Here is a 20356-nt window from a genome sequence, read left to right as displayed (position 1 = left end):
AATAATAAAATAATAAAAATAAAACATAATCAAATAATTCTCACGACGTTTCGGCCACAACGCAAGCAGCCGTCCTCAGGTGAAGAACAGGTCTGTCGGGAAGACAGTGTCTTTCCGACAGACCTCAGGTGAAGAACAGGTCTGTCGGAAAGACAGCGTCTGAATGAACACCACCACGCTTGGAGCGTATATTTAAGCTGGGTTGGAAGGGGAAGAGCGCCTTGACAAAATAATTAGCATATCAAGAGGAATTTAGCATATTTATCGGAAATGTAGATATGGGATTATTTTATTAGTTTTATTTTTATTTCCCTTCTACGTGACTTTACCGAAAGAACCAAGAAGAAGACTGATTCTATTCACCAGAATACAAAAGTATAGCAAATAAATAATAAAACATGTATTTTTAAATCAAATCAGGATTTGTGATTATTCATGGCATCTTTGATAACGTTCGTCAGGACTAAATCATTATGACCGGACATATCACACCACAGTTTCGTTTGTTATTGAAATTGTTTAATTTCAACTTAACAGTCATTCGTTTAAAAATATGCACGGCTACATCGTGAGCTGCAGATGGCAGGGCCGAATTCTAATTTCGCACTTGCATTTCCTACGATTCGGCTTTACAATGATCGCAAGCCACCAAACTCAAAAAAAGCACAAGTTCAAACACTGGCTCTGCTTTTCGTTTCCATTGCAACTGTTAACACTAACAAAATGTATGCGGATAAGACAGCGAAGGTCTGACAACCGCAATAAAACCAGGAGCAACTCGTTAAGACAACCTGTTGCTCATCACGCTCATCTCCAAAAAGACTCGCTTTGATGCATATGATTGAAAAGGATTTCCGAGCTAAAGGAAAAGTAACCACGTAAACTTTTGTCGAAAGCTATTTGAAATGCCCTTCCTAAGGGTGAACGGTCTCCCAACCCTCAAATCGAGTCACCACATTAATTTATAATACAAAAGTACAAAATGAAGGGCTGAGAAACGAGCGTTTGAAACGTGCTCACCGCAGCCCGTGATCCTAACCAAGGAAAGCGTTCACACGCTGGCAGGTTAGACGGGAAACGTTCCCCCGTTACAGCCGATGAATACGACCCAACGTTTCTCCACTACGCGGGTTTTAAACGGCCGTGCCTCCGCGTGGCTCTCGGTTGCGTTTTTGAGTTGTGCCGCGTGCGGTTCGGCACGGTGCCGCACGACGACGTTTCGTTACAACGGAGCCGTGGGGTTTTCTTCTGGAGCCGAAGCGAATTCATCCCTGGAGAAGCGCGTGGGGGGGGGGGGTGGGGAAACGTCGGGACGTCAAACCGAGCACGCGGTGCAAAATAAACTAAAACTCAACGGAGGGTTACGATCTTTTTCCCGGCTATTTGAGAAGAGAGTCGCGTGTTGAGAGGCACCCGGGCGTCACTGTAGGTCAAATTCCTCCTCGCTCGAGATGTCGTCCTGCCGAACAAAAACATAAAATCACAAAACAATAAGCACGCTTCAGAAACAGGCACGTCTCTGTACGTTAACGAACGAACATACGAAGCATTTCCCCCTCGCCGCTGGGGACCGAGGTCTAGGCGGATATGTGAAAAGGTCAGTTATGTAAACATCTAAATAAAGCAGACTGCCTTGAACATTAGAAAATAATGTTTTTAAAAGTGAATGCGCACAAGACTAGTAACACATTACCGTGCGTGAAAAGGTCAGATTGGCGAACATGTATAGAAAGCTATAGTTTCATTATGAAAAAACAATGATTCAACTTGTAATGCACCACACGGTATGGGGCCATCCATTTAGCAGGTACGCAAAAATCTGTCAAAACTTGACCTCTCCTCCCTGTACGCACGCGTACTTTTAACATCCCCCCCACCTGCATAAGTTCGCTTGACGCAGCCCCCCCCACCCCCCCAAATCCGATATTTAATCCACGCAGAAACGACCAAGAATTAACAATATTAACGTGTTTAAGCAAACAGATAGTCCACCACCGGACTATCAAACTCATTTGAAGGCCAATGTAGACAAATTATTATCGAGGCTTCACCCCCCACCCCCCCCCCCCGTTTCCTATGCGTAGATTGTCAGTAGACCCCCCCATACGTAACCGTACGCATTTGGGTTAAACCCCACCCTCCCCCCTCCATGTGTAACGTACTAAATGGATGGGCCCTATTCATTCCCTCTCGATGAGCAAGAGCTGCAGTTAAGCAGTAGACGAAGTAGCCAGGCCGGTGAGCTGGCACCATCAATTGCCCAAGCTCTGTGGACCTCTACACATTAAGGTGTTTTCAGCCAATTAATGAGTGTTTATACATTTGGGAGGAACCCAGAGCGCACGGAACAGACCCAGCCATGCGAGGGGGAAACACTCTACCCCATACAGGTGGAACAACAGGCGGTCGGATATGCGACGTTGTACTCAACGACGCGAGTGAATGTACAGAGAAATTCACGGGTCTACCAAGTTCACCTTTTGCAGTTTGGCCCTTTTCTGCACGTTTCCATCCGAGTGGTCGTCTTGAGCGGTCTTGCGCTTATTCCTGAAGGAAAGCAGGGAAACGTGGAAACGTGTCACCAGCTCCACAGTGCAGTGTATCTACAAGCATCGTCATCATTGTCGCAGGATATCCCAGGTGAGCAGGAAGCAGAGGTCGCAAACAGGTTTTGATTCCTTACCCGTACCCGGCCGCACCAGGGTCGCAAATGGGTACCCGTTCCCTACCCGTACCCGTACCCTACCCGAAATGAGTGACAAACGGTTACTCACCAGTGACTCACGGCCTACCCGTACCCGTACCCGGCCGCACCAGGGTCGCAAACGGCTACCCGACCGGGTACGGGTAGCCGGGTATCGGGTAGGGTACGGGTATCGGGTACCCGGTTGCGACCTCTGGCAGGACGTGGTGGCACGCAGGAGTAGTCATGTACTTGTGGAAGAAAACAGAGATGACACACAGAGAGACTTGGAAATCGAGAGACACACATGGAAACAGAGACAAAGACAGCAAGGGAGACACAGAGGCATGGAGGGAGACATCGACACAGGGATTACAGTCACAGAAACACGAAGAAAGACACATGGACAAAGATATACAGAGAGACATAGAAAACAACATCATAGAGAACGACGACAATAACACACACACGGAAAATAAGACACAGAGACACCGGGACTTATGAACACGCGTAAAAAGACACAGAGAGACACTGCGTGACGTGAGCTGTGGGATGGCGTACAGGCCACAGGGTGAGCCCAGGGCCTGGCAGTGAGCGGCACACTGCTCCAGATGCTGCTTGATGGTCCCCACCATCTCCGCTTTTGGCAGCTCCACACACTTCACCATCTTCCGGAGGTCTGCAACAGCAGCAGCAACAGCGATAGCAGTAGTAGCAGTAATAGCAACAGTGGCGGCAGCAATCATAGCAACAGCAGTAGCAGTAGTAGCAGCAACAGCAGCAGCAACAGCGATAGCAGCAGCAGCAGCAGCAGTGATAGCAGCAACAGCAGCAGCAGCAGCAGTGATAGCAGCAACAGCAGCAGCAGTAATAACAGCAACATGAGCAGCAACAGTGGCGGCAGCAGCAGTAATAGCAGCAACAGCAGCAGCAACAGCGATAGCAGTAGCAGCAGTGAAAGCAACAGTGGCAGCAGCAGCAGTAATAGCAGCAACAGCAGCAGCAACAGCGATAGCAGTAGCAGCAGCAGCGAAAGCAACAGTGGCACCAGCAGCAGTAATAGCAGCAACAGCAGCAGCAACAGTGGCGGCAGCAGCAGTAATAGCAGTAGCAGCAGCAGTAATGGCAACAGTGGCGGTAGCAATCGTAGCAACAGCAGTAGCAGCAGTAGTAGCAGCAACAGCAGCAGCGATAGCAACAACAGCAAGGTCAATGATAGATCAACATATGACACAAAGTTTAACGTGAACTCTCTTGAAATTAAATATTTTTTACATTAATTTTACCAATCGATTGCATCAATATAATGATATCAGCAGGGGATTGCTGGGTGGATCAAGGGTTATAGACTGGGTCAGAGACACTTAGTCCATTGGTAGGCACCACCCAAAGGTAGAAATCTTTAGTCGTACCAATTTATTTATACGACTAATACAAGTTAATTATTTCATAACCCACTCATGTCAAGTGCTTATCACATGATTCACTGTTATTGGTCACACGAAGAAACGGGAACCACTTAAGCGTTATGACACCTAAGGTGAGACTGACAAGTAAAATATCTGATTTGGGGGCTCATGGGCTGAACCGGCAAAACTGAGATCCTAAGATCAAACATGGGCAGTCCCCTTCTTGAGCTTCATAGGTAATGGGATTTTTCCAGGATAAATACAGGTTTTGCTTCTGATGAAACTGGAACTCAAGTGTGGCGAGTTGGAGTATAAAAAAATTAACCCGTAAAAACAAAGTTTTTCACTATAAATCCTTTATATGCGTGGCATCGGTTTTATTTTATTATTCATTTCTGTTTTTCTTGAGTAAGAGTTTCATTTTTATCACATTGGTATTTTAAATTAAATATGAAAAAAAATTTTTCCTAAAAAGTGGAAAATTTAGAAAAAAAAATTTCACGAAAATAAATTGTCACGCACAACGAGTCTGTGTGCAAAATGTCAGTTCGATTGGATCACGGGAAGTGGGTTAAAAAACGACCGAAAGATTTGCACGGTCGTAAGCGCGCAAGCAAGCAAGCAAGTGAACTTAATATAAAGGATTTAAAAATGGCATTTACTTGCCGAGGAAAGCCTCGCTGAGTGTCGCGATTATTTTTCAGGAGGGTCCTGCCACGTTTTCACAGTAGGGGGCGATAACACGATGTTACACGATTTTTGTTCCTGGGTAGGAAGTGTTATTTTCTAATTGCTTATGCCTCAAAAGTACAGAGAATGGCTGTTATTCCCCACAAACTTTTCTTTTGTGACTAGGACTTTATGTGCAGGAATGACACAAATGCACACCACGTTTTCTCATTGAAAATATGTAAATTTCAAAAAATCACTGTCTTGGTCACAAAAGCAAAGTTTGTGGGGAATAATTTTCCTGTACTTTTGAGGCATAAGCAATTAGGAAATAACACTTACTACCCAGGAACAAAACATAAATATTTATTTGTTACACAGTGAATTAGTTGTTGCTGTGTAAATACCTGCGGAGGTAATTTTCACGTTTGCCTAATTTGGACTGCGATGGCGGCACACGATGCCTTACCCTTGCTAGCAACATCACAGGATCTTTTAACGTCCGCTGTGTTAATACACCCCGCAGTCATAACCAGGGTGGCCGTTTTCTGACACGTGGCAGTACACGGCTCTCTGCGTGAAATGACTCCGCTTCGCGACGCCGATGAGACCAATCGGGATAAAACTGCTGTGGGCAATTCAGGGGCGGTGCGACATCATCACTCGAGGGAGCAGAGACTCACTCTGCACGGTGTCCATCAGACAGGTCATGTCTTCCTTGAACTCGTCACCGCACAGACACTCCTTGATGTATCTGCGTGAAACGGAGACAGTGACAAGAGGGTTCGTAACGGAGTCGAGCACAGCCGCTGAGTGTTGCCCACCCACCCACCCTACCTCCCCAAAACCCAGTGGGTTTTCTTGGGGTGCTCCAGACGCTGTCGCCTCGACAGACCTGGTCTTCACCTGAGGACGGCTGCTTGCGTTGTGGCCGAAACGTCGTGAGAATTATTTTATTATGTTTTATTTTTATTATTTTATTACTTCCCTTCTACGTGACTTTACCGAAAGAACCAAGAAGATGAAGGTTTTTTGGGGTTTTTTTGGGGTTATTTGGGGTTAGATCGTGGAAATATAAACGTGCGTCGTTAAAGCCGCCCACCGCCCGACACAGCCAATTAGTAGGGTTTGGCACGTAAACAAAACACGCCAATTAGTTACTACTTCAGTACACAGACGTGTTGGAGAGTAAATCCACAACATTAACAATTCGAGTCCTGCGATGTTTCGCTGGTGATTACAACCAGCTTCATCAGGCGATAGCCAGGTTTAACTACACATTTATATCTACACGATCTAACCTGAAAAACATGTATTATGGATATTGGCCGCGAAAGCCAAGGTGTTAACTCTTTCCCGTTCTGTACATGGACGTCATCAGTTTTTCTTCTGATTCCGTTTGGATTATGTACATTTACGTTATCGGAACGGAATTGATTCCGAACAGAATCTAAAGTAAAGGGCCACCACGCGGGAGGGCGCGTGGCACAGTTTGGCGCCAGCTATCGTAAACTGCGGTTGTGTGTTTAGTTGCTGCAGCTCCATACTATTAACATTCCTTCCCTTTATTAATGCTAACCCTACTCACTCCCTTTGATGCTGCTAATCCTGCATAATGCACGGGCATAATATGACTTTGAAACCCCACACCCACCTCCTACGCATTCCACAAGTAGTACTAATCACATATCTGCATTTCCCATAAATATGCTAAATTCCTCTTGATATGCAAATTATTTTGTCAAGGCGCTCTTCCCCCTCCAACCCAGCTTAAATATACGCTCCAAGCCTGGTGGTGCCCATTCAGACGCTGTCTTCCCGACAGCCCTGTTCTTCACCTGAGGATGGCTGCTTGCGTTGTGGCCGAAACGTCGTGAGAATTATTTTATTATGTTTAATTTTTATTATTTTATTATTTCCCTTCTACGCGACTTTACCGAAAGAACCAAGAAGATGTGTCACTACAGTTTTCTGCGGTGAGTACAGTGTCTTTAAAAACAGCGGCGCTACGCATTCACAAATAAAATCAACGCTGAAACTGCTCGCGCGTTCCTAGATTCAGCGGCGATTCAACGGGGGAGCCGCCCCGCGTCTTTCAGGCGTCTCGGAACAGGAGAAAAAGGGGTTAACGGACGGCACTCACCGCTCGATGGAGACGGAGGTGCGCGACGCTCCGGCGAGGAGGGCTGCGAGGGCGATCTGCGCGGGGCTCGCGAGGAGACACGCGTCCGTCGAGAGCGCCCGCTGCAGGAACTCCTCGGCCCCTTTACGCAGAGCCTCGGCCTGCGCGACTTCCGCGAAGTTTGTCTGCCGTTGGCGGTGCCGTCGACGGCACAGGTGGAGAGGGTGAACATGGATTCATCGTTTAATTTTTTTTTTTTTGGGTTGGTCACGTAACTGTCCGTTAACAATTCTGGGACAATTTTCCTGATGGAGCTGGTTGTAATTACCAGCAAAATGTCACAGTACTCAAATTGTAAATGTTGTGGCTTTACTCTCCAACACTGAAGTAGTAACGTCACAAACAACCTTACTGATTGGTGGGTTTACGACACATTTAAATTTACGCAATCCAACCCAAAAATACTTTTATTACGAGTGACGGTCTGGCCAAACACGTGTCATAACACCCTCCACCAGCTGACACAGTGGACACAGGCGAAAAATATTTGTGCCCTCAAATGGGCAGGCGAACATGTGTGTACACCACGGGTCTGTCTGTAAACTAATTTTTTTTTTACATTTTACCAGGTAAGGCTCACTGAATATATAGATCTTTTTCAGAAGCGACCTGGCCAAAAATGATAGCCTGACAAAGTGGCTTATCACGTGGACATTTATACAGGTAGGAACAACAGTTCCACACTGCCCACCAGGGATTATTTGTCTGTCTGTCTGTCGTGCATAGCCACGCCCTCGATTTGTATTTCATAGAGCACTTCGGGCGGGCTCAGCACCACGTGACGCAGCTTACGCCGCGTCACACGGACCGCGCGAATGCGCTGTCCAACCAAGTTCCTACCTGCCCCTCCGAAGGAACGTGTTAGCAGGCAAATACGCTAAATGAGGAGGGGAAAAACCGGAGGACCCGAGAGAAAAATCCATGTTGACCACGGGAGAGAGAGACACATGCAAACTCCAAATATACAACAGGCGTCAGGGTGAGGATCGAACCCACGACCTCCTGTATACCAGGCGAGGCAGTTAACATCTCGCCACCGTGGCGCCCGTCCGCGTATCTCCATGGCACCGCATCGGCCACACCTTGATGTGAATGAGGAAGCCCTCGAGCGGGCGGTAGGGCGTGTGAACGGTGAGGTGAAAGCGCAGCTCCTGCGTGAGCAGCAGCTCGTGGGCCAGCACCAGCTGCAGCGCCTGCTCGCGCCCGCTCTCCGCCTCCTGCTGCAGGTTGCCCACGAACTGCATGCTCGACACGTTGAACTCGTCCGCCTTGCACGCCAGGAAGGCGGCCGTCAGCCTATCGCGGGGGGGAAAGCCGGGTGGTGGTGGTGGGGGACGTGTTTAAGGAAATTGTGAGTATGTGCGACGGTTCCAACGCGAAGCAGTAGGGAACCTACGGGCCGTGACTTCACACGTTGCATATTTGGTGTTTGCGTGTCTCTCTCTCCCCGTGGCCGCGTGGATTTTTCTCCGGGTCCTCCGGTTTTTCCCTCCACATTTAGAAACGTGCGTTTAGAGTGTTTGGCTGCCATCAATTTCCACGTGATAAACCACTTTGTTGAGCTATAATTTGTGTTAATTCTAGATTTGAAGCTTTCGTGACTGCAAGGATTCATACTCTTAGGTTTTTTCGGTAAAGTCACGTAGGTAGAAAATAAATAATACAAATAAATAATAAAATGATGGAAATAATAATAGAAATAAAATAATAAATCACGACGTTTCGGGCGCAACACAAGCGTCCGTCATCAGGTGGGACAACCGCAGCACGAAGCAATTGCTGCAGTGGGCTATAATTTGTGGCCAAATTGCTTCTGAAAAAGAGCTACATAGCTCAGCGGACCTTACCTGGTAAAATGAAAATTGTTCAGTTTAATTTTGTAAACGGCCTGCGGACGATAATTATAATCCATCGCTGCAAGCACCTGAACCATGCGCCGACTTGGTAACTGCGACCCAACATCAGCAAGGCGTCAGGGCGGTTGGATTGGTTTAGGATCGAGGGTTAGTGCAGGGGTGAGGAACCTATGACGCACGACTTCATTTCATATTTCATTTCATTCAGCCCGTGACTTCATTTCAAATGGCTTGCGGCATAATTTCATACGGACCGCGAGTTCATTTCACATGGCCAATGGCTTCATCATTTCATGCGGCCCACGATTACATTTTAAGTTTTTGTTCAGAAACCTTGTGCTTAAGATGTAAGACTCGAGTGACTGCATAGCCCGTATGTTGGCATTCATCAAATGAACTCATCACTTAAAGGTAATGTTGCATTTTACCCGTGATTCACGCACATGCTCTACTCACTAAAAAATTGAAACATAAACTACTGAATAAAAAAACCTATCTGGGCCACTTGGTCACACTGCTGTCAGAACTGACCTCACTAATGGAATGTGATAACACTCACAGGATGTTGCGTGGATGATATTCCATCACCGAGTTGTTGAGATAAAACCTCTTAAAGTAGCAGCAGGCGATAGCCTGCAAGTCACACACATGGGAGACACGAGTTACGTCAATCATTTATCCCGTCGTCTTTTTCCCAATGTTATTCCAATCGTGCCAAAGGCGTCACGGGCACAAAGCGCTGCAGCAGGAGTCGAACCTGTGTGGAGCGGGGCATGGGCGGCTTGAACTTGGTGCACAGGTCTTGGAGGCAGCGCTCGTAGTGACGACAAAGGGCGAGCTCTTCCGACGGGGTGAGAAGCAGAGAGTCGTTGACGGGGCCCTGGGAGCGAGCGGTGGACAAGCGGTGGACACGCAGGGGAGGGGTGGACGACGCACACACATTGCTGAAGATTCCTCAGGGTTCTGTGGAAGTGCATAGGGCCCAGAGAACCAAAATACAAAATAAAAAATCATCTATCTTTCCCCCCAATTGTGTTATTGGCATCAGGTCGTGGAGATGAAGAATCCGTTTTGATGTCTCGCAGAGCAGTGACACCCTTCGTCGCGAACAACCAATGGCAGTGATCACCAACAGGGCTACCTCCAAGATCCTTTCAAGCGCACACTTTGGAATGTAGCTAAAACCAAGTAGACAACTAAATCTAATGGGATGGATTTACTCTTTTTCCAGTTGTCCGTGACCGGGTTGAGACCATGAACTCAATGCCCTTGAGAACCCGGTCTAATCGCAGGTGGCTGAAACCCAGATTTGAAGCCCAGGATTGTCAACGACGCCGGCTCAGTGAGGCCTGCCACCAGTAGTGAGATGTTAACTACCTCGCCTGGTATACAGGATGTCGTGGGTTCGACCCCGACCCTGATGCCTGTAAATTTGGAGTTTGCATGTTCTCCCGAAACGTCACGTGGATTTTTCTCTGGGTCCTCCGGTTTTTCCCTTCACATTTAGAATCAAAGTGCGTTTGGAGTATCTGGCTGCTATGAATCTCCATCATATGATAAGCCACTTCGCTGAGCTTTCATTTGTGATAGCCAAGTCACTTCTGAAGAAGAGCTGTATAGCTCAGGGGGCCTTAACTGGTATAATAATAGTCCATCGGTTAAGTGACATTGGTTAAGGTTTTTGTGGTTTATGTTTTGCCTCCTATAGGACCACGTGGTTTCGACAAATGTAAAAATTTTGACTAACGCACGCGGGCGCCAATTTCGGCAAATCCGAGCGCTGGTAAGTGGGCTGAGCATGCCTCAGCCGATTAGCGATGCCCATTTATGAGACCTCGACTGGCTTTGTTTACATTGTTCCCTGTTATGGCAGCGAAAAAACTCTCTTGCAGACTCACGTAATTCGTATATTCGATGCTATTTCGGTTAACCGTAGTTTTCATGGAACGGATTAAAAACGCTAACCGTGGGACTACTGTAGCTGAACAGTTTTTAGTTTCTCCTACCTCTGAACAGACATCATTCAATTCAATTAAATCATCGATGCAGGGAACTCAGGTCCCACACCTTAGCATTCTTCCTGAGCTTGGTCTTGAACCTCTCGTTGGCTTCCCGCCTTAACGCCGTAATCTCCTCCTCCTTGCCAAACGTCCAGTGCGTCTTCTGCGTGCTGTTGTGGTACATCGCGACCGCCGCTCGCCGCTGTGCGGACCAGAGCGGAGGGTGGAGAGAAAAGTTAAAGAGTAATATTTTAAACAACTTTTTTTTTTAAACACGCTTTTATGAAATGTCCCGTACTAGTAATGGAAGAACTCCACGACTCCAGGAAGTGGCCTCGAAGCTTGCCACAACGTAAGGGACCGTGGGCAATTACAGCCAACGTCAGTTTACCGTGGACAATTAGACCCAAACCGAAACATAACATTAAAAAAGACTTGTTTTAAAATATATATTTTTTGATAGAATATAGTATTGTCATCAGTATGACATATGTATACCAAGTTTGCAGTCGATATCACATTGGGAAGTGGGTAAAAATAGAGTTATAAGATTTGAGGATACGACAACAGACAGAGTTCAGGATATAACAGACAGAGTGAGTTAAATAAAAGCGTGTAAATAATTATAAAAAGGATGACTGGGTTATAAGCACGGGGGGGGGAGGGGGGTAATAGCTGAGCGTAGGTGTTGACCTTTGGTTAAGGTGAGGAATAGGTAGTGTGGTTGGTAAGTGTGGTTATGGTTAAAGATATTTAGCTTTAATTTAATTTGGATAGTGTGGCTATGGTCTGGTTGGCGCGTGTGGTTAGCATTGGAGGGTAATGGCTCGTGTTTAGTGGGTCTGTGCGCTGGGGGTTAGGGTTCGTGTTTGGTTAGTTTGGTTACGTGCAGAACGAGTGCAAGGCTTTAGCTGGTTGGCATGTTACAGTGTAGAGATATGGCTGGTGGTGGAGATGAAGGTTCGTGTGGTCGGATTTAAGAGTTATCGGTTAAGAGCCTGGGGTTGTCATTCAGACTCTGTCTCCCCGACAGACCTATTCTTCACCTGAGGACGGCTGCTTGCGTTGTGGCCGAAACGTCGTGAGAATTATTTTATTATGTTTTCTTTTTATTATTTTATTATTTCCATTCTACGTTACTTTACCGAAAGAACCAAGAAGATGAATCCCTGCAGTCACGAAAGCTTTAAATCGAAATTTAAATCGAAAGTTGTGTAACAGCTTGTTCGGCTCACGTACTCTCTCTATTACAGTACAAACAAAATCATTATACATTGTCTATCCATGGCTGGATGACCGCCTCATCGCCACCTAATGTCTCATAAGGAAAACCCCACACATGGTAAAACGAATGGTGGAGTATGGTGGAGTATGGTGGAGTGGTGGAGTATGGTGGAGTGGTGGAGTATGGTGGAGTGGTGGAGTGGTGAAGTGGTGGAGTGGTGGAGTATGGTGGAGTGGTGGAGTATGGTGGAGTATGGTGGAGTGATGGAGTATGGTGGAGTGGTGGAGTGGTGAAGTATGGTGGAGTGGTGGAGTATGGTGGAGTGGTGAAGTATGGTGGAGTGGTGAAGTATGGTGGAGTGGTGAAGTGGTGGAGTGGTGAATTATGGTGGAGTGGTGAAGTATGGTGGAGTGGTGGAGTATGGTGGAGTGGTGGAGTGGTGAAGTGGTGGAGTGGTGTGGAGTATGGTGAAGTGGTGGAGTGGTGATGTATGGTGGTATGGTGGAGTATGGTGAAGTGGTGGAGTGGTGAAGTGGTGGAGTGGTGGAGTGGTCCCTCACGGTGTGACGACGGCGTGGTGACTTCCACACTCACACACGGCCTGAGTTCAAGTACTCGTGTCACTTGCTGAGGCACATCGGCAGACTCGAGCGCAGGGGATTCCGAGGGTTCAGGCGAAGCGTTGCGATCGAGAAGAGGCCTCACAGCAAAGACAAAGATCCCCCGTGTAGCCTGTAACAGACTGTAGGGGCAAGTGCTGTTAGCGAGTAGCACCTATGAAGGCCGGCACGGCACACGAGGGGGTGGGTAGCCAACACCATTTAGCCCGGCCGCCTTTATCTCCCCAGTGGCGATGTTTACACACCGCAACAGATACTCATTTGAGGCTGAGTCGACCTAGGGGATGCCCAGGACCGGTTCAGATGTTGGCCGTGAGCGGGAATCGAACTCGGCTCGCCGGGGTTCGTATCGCAACGCGCTAACCGCTGCACCACCGCTCCCCATCAGCGCGCACACAGCACAAAATCCCCCCTCACAGCAGAACTTAAGCAGCAGGAGACGAATGCGTAGAGCTCACTTTACCGGCAAAGGGGCGCGCGTTCTGTTGAGTTCCAAACGCAGGGCGTCTTCGTCTTTAATTTGGACGACGATAAGAATTTGCGATCGTCAGACGGGCTGATTTCGACATTTACTATGACAACAACGTGGGTGCAACCACGGTCACTCGCCGCGGCGAAATCGTCCGGGGGAAACGCGCGGCACGGAGGTTTTGGTTCCGGGTCAGGCTTGCCACCAACGCGAAACAACGTGGGGCATTAGCTTGATCTTCTTGGTTCTTTCGGTAAAGTCACGTAGAAGGGAAGTAATAAAATAATAAAAATAAAACATAATAAAACAATTCTCACGACGTTTCGGCCACAACGCAAGCAGCCGTCCTCAGGCGAAGAATGAAACACCACCAAGCTTGGAGCGTATATTTAAGCTTGGTTAGAGGGGGGAGGAGGTGGGAAGAAGAGCGCCTAGACAAAATAATTTGCATATCAAGAGGAATTCAGCATATGGAAAATGCGTAGGAGGTGGGCTGGGGGGGTTCCAAATCAATACTATGCCCGTGCATTATGCAGGATTAGCAGCATCAAAGGGGGGGGGAGGGGGGTAGCATTAACAAAGGAAAGGAATGTTAATAGTATGTAGCTGCAGTTACTAAACAACCACGTAAAAAACTAAAGTATAAACAGCATAACAAACTAAAGTATAAACTACATAGCATCATCAGTATACTTACTATATTCTACAATAAGCTGAGTTACTAACAGTAAGCAATACATACAAAATTCTACGTTGTAAAAAATTATATAATATGCTTCCATCTAAACTTTATTCTCTTACATCACACGCGTCTATACCGTACTATATACTGCCATAGACAAACCCAACATTAAATTACATACTGTATTGCTATAAACCACTTATACATTTTAATATAACACTATGTATTATTCTACCCACCCTAATGTGTATCGAAATGGTTTATTACGTCCTTCCAGTGATTGCTAAGCCAGAATCCATCTTCTCGGTTAAGATTGTCTCTGTGTTTGTATATGTGGATCGCCTCATGAACGAATCTCTCATGATAGCCAGATGGCTTGCAGAGAACCTCTGTCTTGGAGAAGTCAATGTCATGTGAGCCCACTGAGTTGTAACAGTGATATGCCACGGCTGAGGTGTTTGTCCTACCGTGTTTCAGGTCAGCTTTATGTTCACGGATGCGGTCCGAGACATGTCGCATTAGCTTGACTTGAAGCTTTCGTGGCCGCATGGATTCATATTCTTTGGGTCTTTCGGTAAAGCCGCGTAGATAGAGAAAAATAAGAAAAGTAGTTGGATATTTTTTTTACCTGATGACTAATTGCTTGTGTTGCGATCGAAACGTCGTGATTTTTTAGGATTTTTTTTTATATTACTAGAGCATGTTTGTTTGCAAGTTTTTGCCACAAGTACGTGTGGTTAATGCAGATTTGACGCCTTGGCAAATGCATTCATTTGGTGTTTCAACATCTTTAACACCTGTTTTATTGCCAAAAAAAAGAGGAAAAAGCCAATTCTTATTTTGCATCATTTTGGATACTGGCAAAAAGGTGCCATAGGGATTACTGTACAACACACTGCAGCAGCAATCGCCGCCCACTATGAAAACTTGGCAGGACCCTCCTCAAACAGTCACGAGTCTCAGTGAGGCTTTCCTGGCTTAAGGACAACAATACTGTAATGAATCTTGACTTAAAGCTTTCGTGACTACAGGAATTCATATTCTTTTGGTATTTCGGTTAAGGCATGTAGATAGAACAATTATACAATATAAAAAAATAGAAAATATTACTTTTCTATCTACGTGGCTTTACCAGAAGACCCAAAGAACAATAGTGTAATGATATTCTGTAATACCACAACCACGCCGGCCAGTGTGGGTTGATGAAGGTGGCCAGCCATTGCTAATATTGAATACAAATTATGGTGTTTCGCCGTGAAAATTATCAACAATAAAGTTAACACGTTTACAATATTTCCACCCAAATTATCCTTCGTGCTGCACAGAATGGCCCACGGAAGCAGATGAGACAGAGCTACATCTGAGAACCACCCCGTGACCTCTGCTCCACGCACAGTAGAGGGCAGCACTTGCGCGATCACTTTGCTACCAAGGGTAATGAAATCTATGGGGAAAACTTATTTCGCATCGTACGTAGCCAATCGTGCTAATCGGAGGCGCGGGGGAATGACAAACTAAACACAAATATCAGTTTAATTGGACCTCCTTTGCCAGGACCAAAATATGAGAATAGTTTTTTCCCCTTTTTTCTGGCAACAAAACAGGTGCTAAGTTGTTAAAACACCAAACTGAAACCTTTTTAAAGGAATCATGTGTGCATTAACCACAATACTTGTGGTCAAAATGCAAGCAAAAAACACTCTGAAAATATATGCATTGTCTTTGAAACTGATTGGTCCACACCAGAGACGGCTTTCTTTTGAGCCTCGTCTCAAACGGTGTTAGACCTCTGGTGGGGTTTGTGTGTTCCAATGATCTTCAGAGCGATGTCGCTTGGAGTATTGCACTCCTGGTAGGGTCTCCCTTGGCGAACAGGTCTGGGGGGGGGGGGGGGAGCTTCCAGACAAATAACGGTCCAAGAAAAAGCCACTCACGGATGGTTAAAAAAGAAAAAAAAATCAGAGAACCTCGACCGAACAAGGTATAGTGGGACACCCCCCCTGGAGCCAGGCCTGGGGCTTGGTGTACGCCGCCAAGCGCCTGGTGGCCGGGTGACCCTGGGTGACCCCGGGTGACCCCCGGTAACCCCGCCCCCCACGTAGCCCGGTCGGGCCCGCTCCGTGACGCCGTATTGTGGGCCCCACCATCCGAACGGACGAAGGATGAAGGGGCCGGTGCGATGCCAGTCTGGCAGGAAGAGAGATGGTCTCAGACGGGAGAGGGAGGTGCGGACCGCCACGACTCAACAACACGCTGCAGACTGAGACCGGTGCAGCATACATTGAGAGGAAATGCATTTTTTTATTATTAAATAACCAAAGCACGATTTATTTTGAACATTTTCTTATTTATAAAATATAATCGAGCAATAGTCTCGTATCACTAGTATAAAATTTTCTTTTACTCATGCACTTGAGCAATCTTTAAAAAAAATGTATCAGCGTGCCGCCCACAACACCGGACGGACGTACATAATTCGAAGTCTGTTAATTCCTCTTCATCATTGGCGACAAAAGCAAAGGGCGCGCGCGTAGCGTCTTAACGGCCGCTAAAAAAAAACCATTTGACTCCCAACAGCAACTCAAAATTAATTCTACATCAAAACTAATTTGCGAAAGGTCCGCCCCCGGTTGAGTCATTGCTGTTGGTGACAAGAGCTGGTGGTATGTTAGCGAGTAAAGACCCAAGGGCAGGTAACACACACACACAAGTGCAATGTCATATCGTGCCAACCACCATCGGCATCACCGACCATCACCTATCCACTGCTGAATAAAGGCCTCCTCAAACGGTCGACATTTCCCACGGGTTTTTGCAATTTCAAACGCATCCACCCTGCTCCGACAACACGAGTCGATTTCATTTCTTCTATTTCCTAAGTAATCGTCCTCCCTCCCTCCCAGGTGAGCGAGCTCCCTCATTTGGCTGTGGTTCCGTCGTTAGTCTCGACCACCGGTGTCCATCATCCCCCCCCGACCCAACTCCCCCCACTTCAAGCGAGCCTGCGTTACTGCCCGAACCCACTTAATTCTTAATTCGTAAATGTCGCAAAATTGCGTCTGCTCTCTAATCCCACGTGTGCTCCTCTTCGTGTGTCTCTGTGTAATTCCAAGCAGGGGCTCTCTCTCCATGCCTCTTTGATGAGAACGACATTTCTGAAAAGGTGGACAAATTAAGCATGGAGAGGCGCTTGCTTGGAATTACACGGGAGATGTGTGAAGGGACACGTGCAATCCACTCATTTGCAACAAAACGCAACCCCGGGATTTAATAAAGAGACGTGCTCACATTTGAATAATGGAGATGACCCAGGTGCGTGTTGGGAGGCCCAAGGGAAGAGATATCCTTAGAATGATTTTACAACTTTTATAGGCTTCTAAAATAAAACAATCCCTGGATCCACTCACATTCCAGTTATTCCAGTCAGGAACATAAAAAAACAATGACATACAAATAATAATTGAGGCGTGTGACAATACACCGACATATGTTAACTGACTGGGCATTTTACACACACGCGGGCTTAATGGCAGTTGCTGCCACATCTTTGCACAGGCAAACATGTGTTGTACTGTACTCATATGCTCCCCCGTCTTCACCAACCCACGCTTGACCGGCCAGTTTTTCAATCCACTGCTGGATGAGCGCCTCCCTACGCCGTGCGGGCCGTGGTTATTTGCCTCACCTCGCTTCTCCACGCTGCTCACAGCGCGTGTTGGAGGCAGGGAGGCACGCACCTAAGTATATAGCATAGGTGGGACAAAGTCATTGTTATGCAAGTCCAAGTCGAGTCGCAAGTCATCAAATTCATGACTCGAGTCTGACTCGAGTCCAAGTCACATGACTCGAGTCCACATCTCATAGGTGGGACAAAGTCATTGTTATGCAAGTCCAAGTCGAGTCGCAAGTCATCAAATTCATGACTCGAGTCTGACTCGAGTCCAAGTCACATGACTCGAGTCCACACCTCTGGTGTATAGTACATGCGCTTTCGTTGCAACCGTCCGAGCAAAGCCCCACAGCCTCCCGTGACAACTTGGTGTGCACGTTTTGTACGCTCATCCAAGCAATGTCCAGGCTCAACCCCGCTTAGCTTCCGAGATCCGGTGCAAGCCGGGTGGGGGGAGGAGGGGGGGTTTATTTGATCAATGGCAACTCGTTATTGAACCGAGGGGAGGAAAATAAAATTAACCCGTAAAAACAAAGTTTTTCACTATAAATCCTTTATATGCGTGGCGGCTAGAGTCCTCTCGTCCTCTGGCTTGAGATGACTGCCACCTATGGGCCAGATGATTGCCTGCCACCATTAAGCAATTGGTAATTAAATATAATTTATTTTTTCCTAAAAAGTGTACAATTTTGGGAATTTTTTTTCACGAACATAAATTGTCACGCACAACGAGTCTGTGTGCAAAATGTCAGCTCGATTGGATCACGGGAAGTTGGTTAAAAAACGACCGAAAGATTTGCACGGTCCTAAGCAAGCAAGCAAGTGAACTTAATATAAAGGATTTAAAAATTATCGTCGGTCGGCGAGGTCGTGCCGGGCAGCTCTGGGGTCAGCTTCGGGGTCAGCTCCAAACACGAGCGGCGGTGTAGCACCGAGACTCACGGGACACGGGGGACCGACCACGTGCTCTGAACTGCGATGTTGGGGAGGATTGGGGGCGAATTCCCCGCACTGGGGCCCACGCCAGCCACGCTTTTATTTCTTGTCGCACGGCCGCTGATGTAGTTGCAGCAACAACTTCACACTAAGGTGGTCAAGACGGACAAAGGGCATCAGGCGTAGCGGAGTGCATTGCTGTGATGTCTCCCTTTCGTATTTGTGCATCGGGCATTGCGTCCTCATATCTTGTATGGTCTGTTCGGGATGAGCACAGTCGCGCACTGGAGAGTTTTTAATTTCCCATTTGTGCGTCGGGTATCCGCATCTGCCATGGTTTTCGCAGTGGATGCGGCTTCGGGTGGACCGTGAGCCTCGTGGAAGATCAAACCCAGGGATATTTTGTTTGCGTTGGGTGTTTCACAACAAGGTGCTTTGCTTGCGAGTTCTTTTGAATTGCATTCCGCTAACGCCGATGGACACGCCGCCGTACGTGTGCAACTCCGACACGGCACAAGAGCTCTCACCTCGTGAAACAAATACCCTCTACTTAGCCTCCTCGGGCAAAGGATGTTTAACAATGGATCGGGCGATTTAATTCATTTGCCCCAGGGCCTATGCCACTAGGATCACATACTCATATTGAACCGATATATATATCGAGAGCGTTAGCATCGGGAACCATCGGCCAACGTGAATGGGCCCCGTGGCGTGGCTATCAAGTGTGCGGGCGGTGCAACTGCTGCACCAGGGCTCACGGGCACTTTTTTAAGGTGGGGGAGGTGGAGATTGGATAGAGGGCATTTCATTCGTTGCAACAGGGGCCCCAAGCCAACCTCAGCTACGACACCACTGCGGCTACACGTCACGTGATAACCATAATCTGCAAACAGGTGGGTGGGGGAGGGGCATTGAATGCGCTTGCGATAATTACATTAAATGCTCGAATTATTTGTAACGTCTACATCACTGAAGGGTAGATAAGGCAGAGAATTAATCGAATATTTTTCTGAACATTCACGGGATTTTTGTTGTGGAAAAACACTACCACACGCTCGCTCTCTCTCTCCCCCTGCTGAATAAACTCGAGGCAATACGCTGCATTTGGGTAGAACGGGGAATGGGGGATTTGAAAAACCTTGAGCACGGGACGCACATTCATTCCATCTCATGTCCACCAAAACCGACCTACATCAACAATGACCATTCGCGGTGGGCAAAGGACCAAGCGCACGCACACAGCATCGGTAACGAAAACCACCGTCATCTATGCTCGGCTCCTCGAGCAGACGACACCGGAGCAGATGGGCGAGCGGGCATTGTCCGCTCGCGGTTCGTGTGTTCTGGGTACGTGGCCGGGCCGCACTTTTAACGCGCGCGCGCCAAAGGCGATCATCTCCTTCCGGTTGCTGCAAGACATCCTGAGAGTGTTGCCAAGGTCATCGAAACATTCTCCCCTCTAGCATCCAATTAGTGCACCTCTAGGACGCATGCTCTTCTACTCCTTCTTCTCTCTTCCTGTCCGCCCGCTTTACCGACACCGCTGGCATCGCAAACGCCTGGCAGTGGCAGCAGCAGCAGCGCTCCTCCTCTGCGGTTGGCGATCGTCGTCACGCCCCATCCGTTTCCCGATTTTTAAATGACTTTCACCCTCCGTTCTAGTTAGTGCTGCCACCTGCTCCACCAGGCAAGTCCATATTATTGGAGACCCTCCTCCTACACCCGCTGGGCCATTTCCAAGCGGGAGGGCCTCGTGTTGCCCTGGCCGTTTGAAATTAAGTATCGGGACCCATCCGACCCATGGGCCATGTGTTCCCCTACCCCTGGAAAAAAAGGCATAAGCGTGTGTACGTGTGTGTGTGCACCCGTGTGTACTCGTGTGTATACATGTGTGGTCTACTCAGAAGCTATGTGCATCATAACAAAATGGTACCAAACGTGATTTGACATCAGAG

The 20356-nt window shown here is 47.5% G+C and overlaps 1 protein-coding gene across 3 annotated transcripts; it reads right to left on the bottom strand.

The window, feature by feature from the left end:
* Nucleotides 1-424: 424 nt before the first annotated feature.
* CCNH (cyclin H) lies at nucleotides 425-13253 on the bottom strand. 3 transcript variants are annotated; one of them, XM_078879283.1, is made up of 11 exons: nucleotides 13108-13253; nucleotides 12585-12766; nucleotides 10867-11001; nucleotides 9557-9679; nucleotides 9359-9432; nucleotides 8026-8239; nucleotides 6905-7068; nucleotides 5445-5515; nucleotides 3245-3362; nucleotides 2478-2547; nucleotides 425-1459 (listed from the first exon to the last, which is right to left on the bottom strand). In XM_078879283.1, the coding sequence occupies exons 3-11, from the start codon at nucleotides 10981-10983 to the stop codon at nucleotides 1421-1423; spliced, it is 990 nt and encodes a 329-aa protein (XP_078735409.1). In that variant the 5' UTR covers nucleotides 10984-11001; nucleotides 12585-12766; nucleotides 13108-13253; the 3' UTR covers nucleotides 425-1420. The 3 variants fall into 3 exon arrangements, with proteins under 3 accessions (XP_078735409.1, XP_078735411.1, XP_078735410.1); XM_078879285.1 differs by having other exon boundaries at nucleotides 12619-12766; XM_078879284.1 differs by lacking the exon at nucleotides 12585-12766.
* Nucleotides 13254-20356: the final 7103 nt, after the last annotated feature.

Source organism: Lampetra fluviatilis, chromosome 53 (genome assembly GCF_964198595.1).
Source record: "Lampetra fluviatilis chromosome 53, kcLamFluv1.1, whole genome shotgun sequence".
Taxonomy (NCBI): domain Eukaryota; kingdom Metazoa; phylum Chordata; class Hyperoartia; order Petromyzontiformes; family Petromyzontidae; genus Lampetra; species Lampetra fluviatilis.
This window is presented reverse-complemented; position numbering and strand designations above follow the sequence as displayed.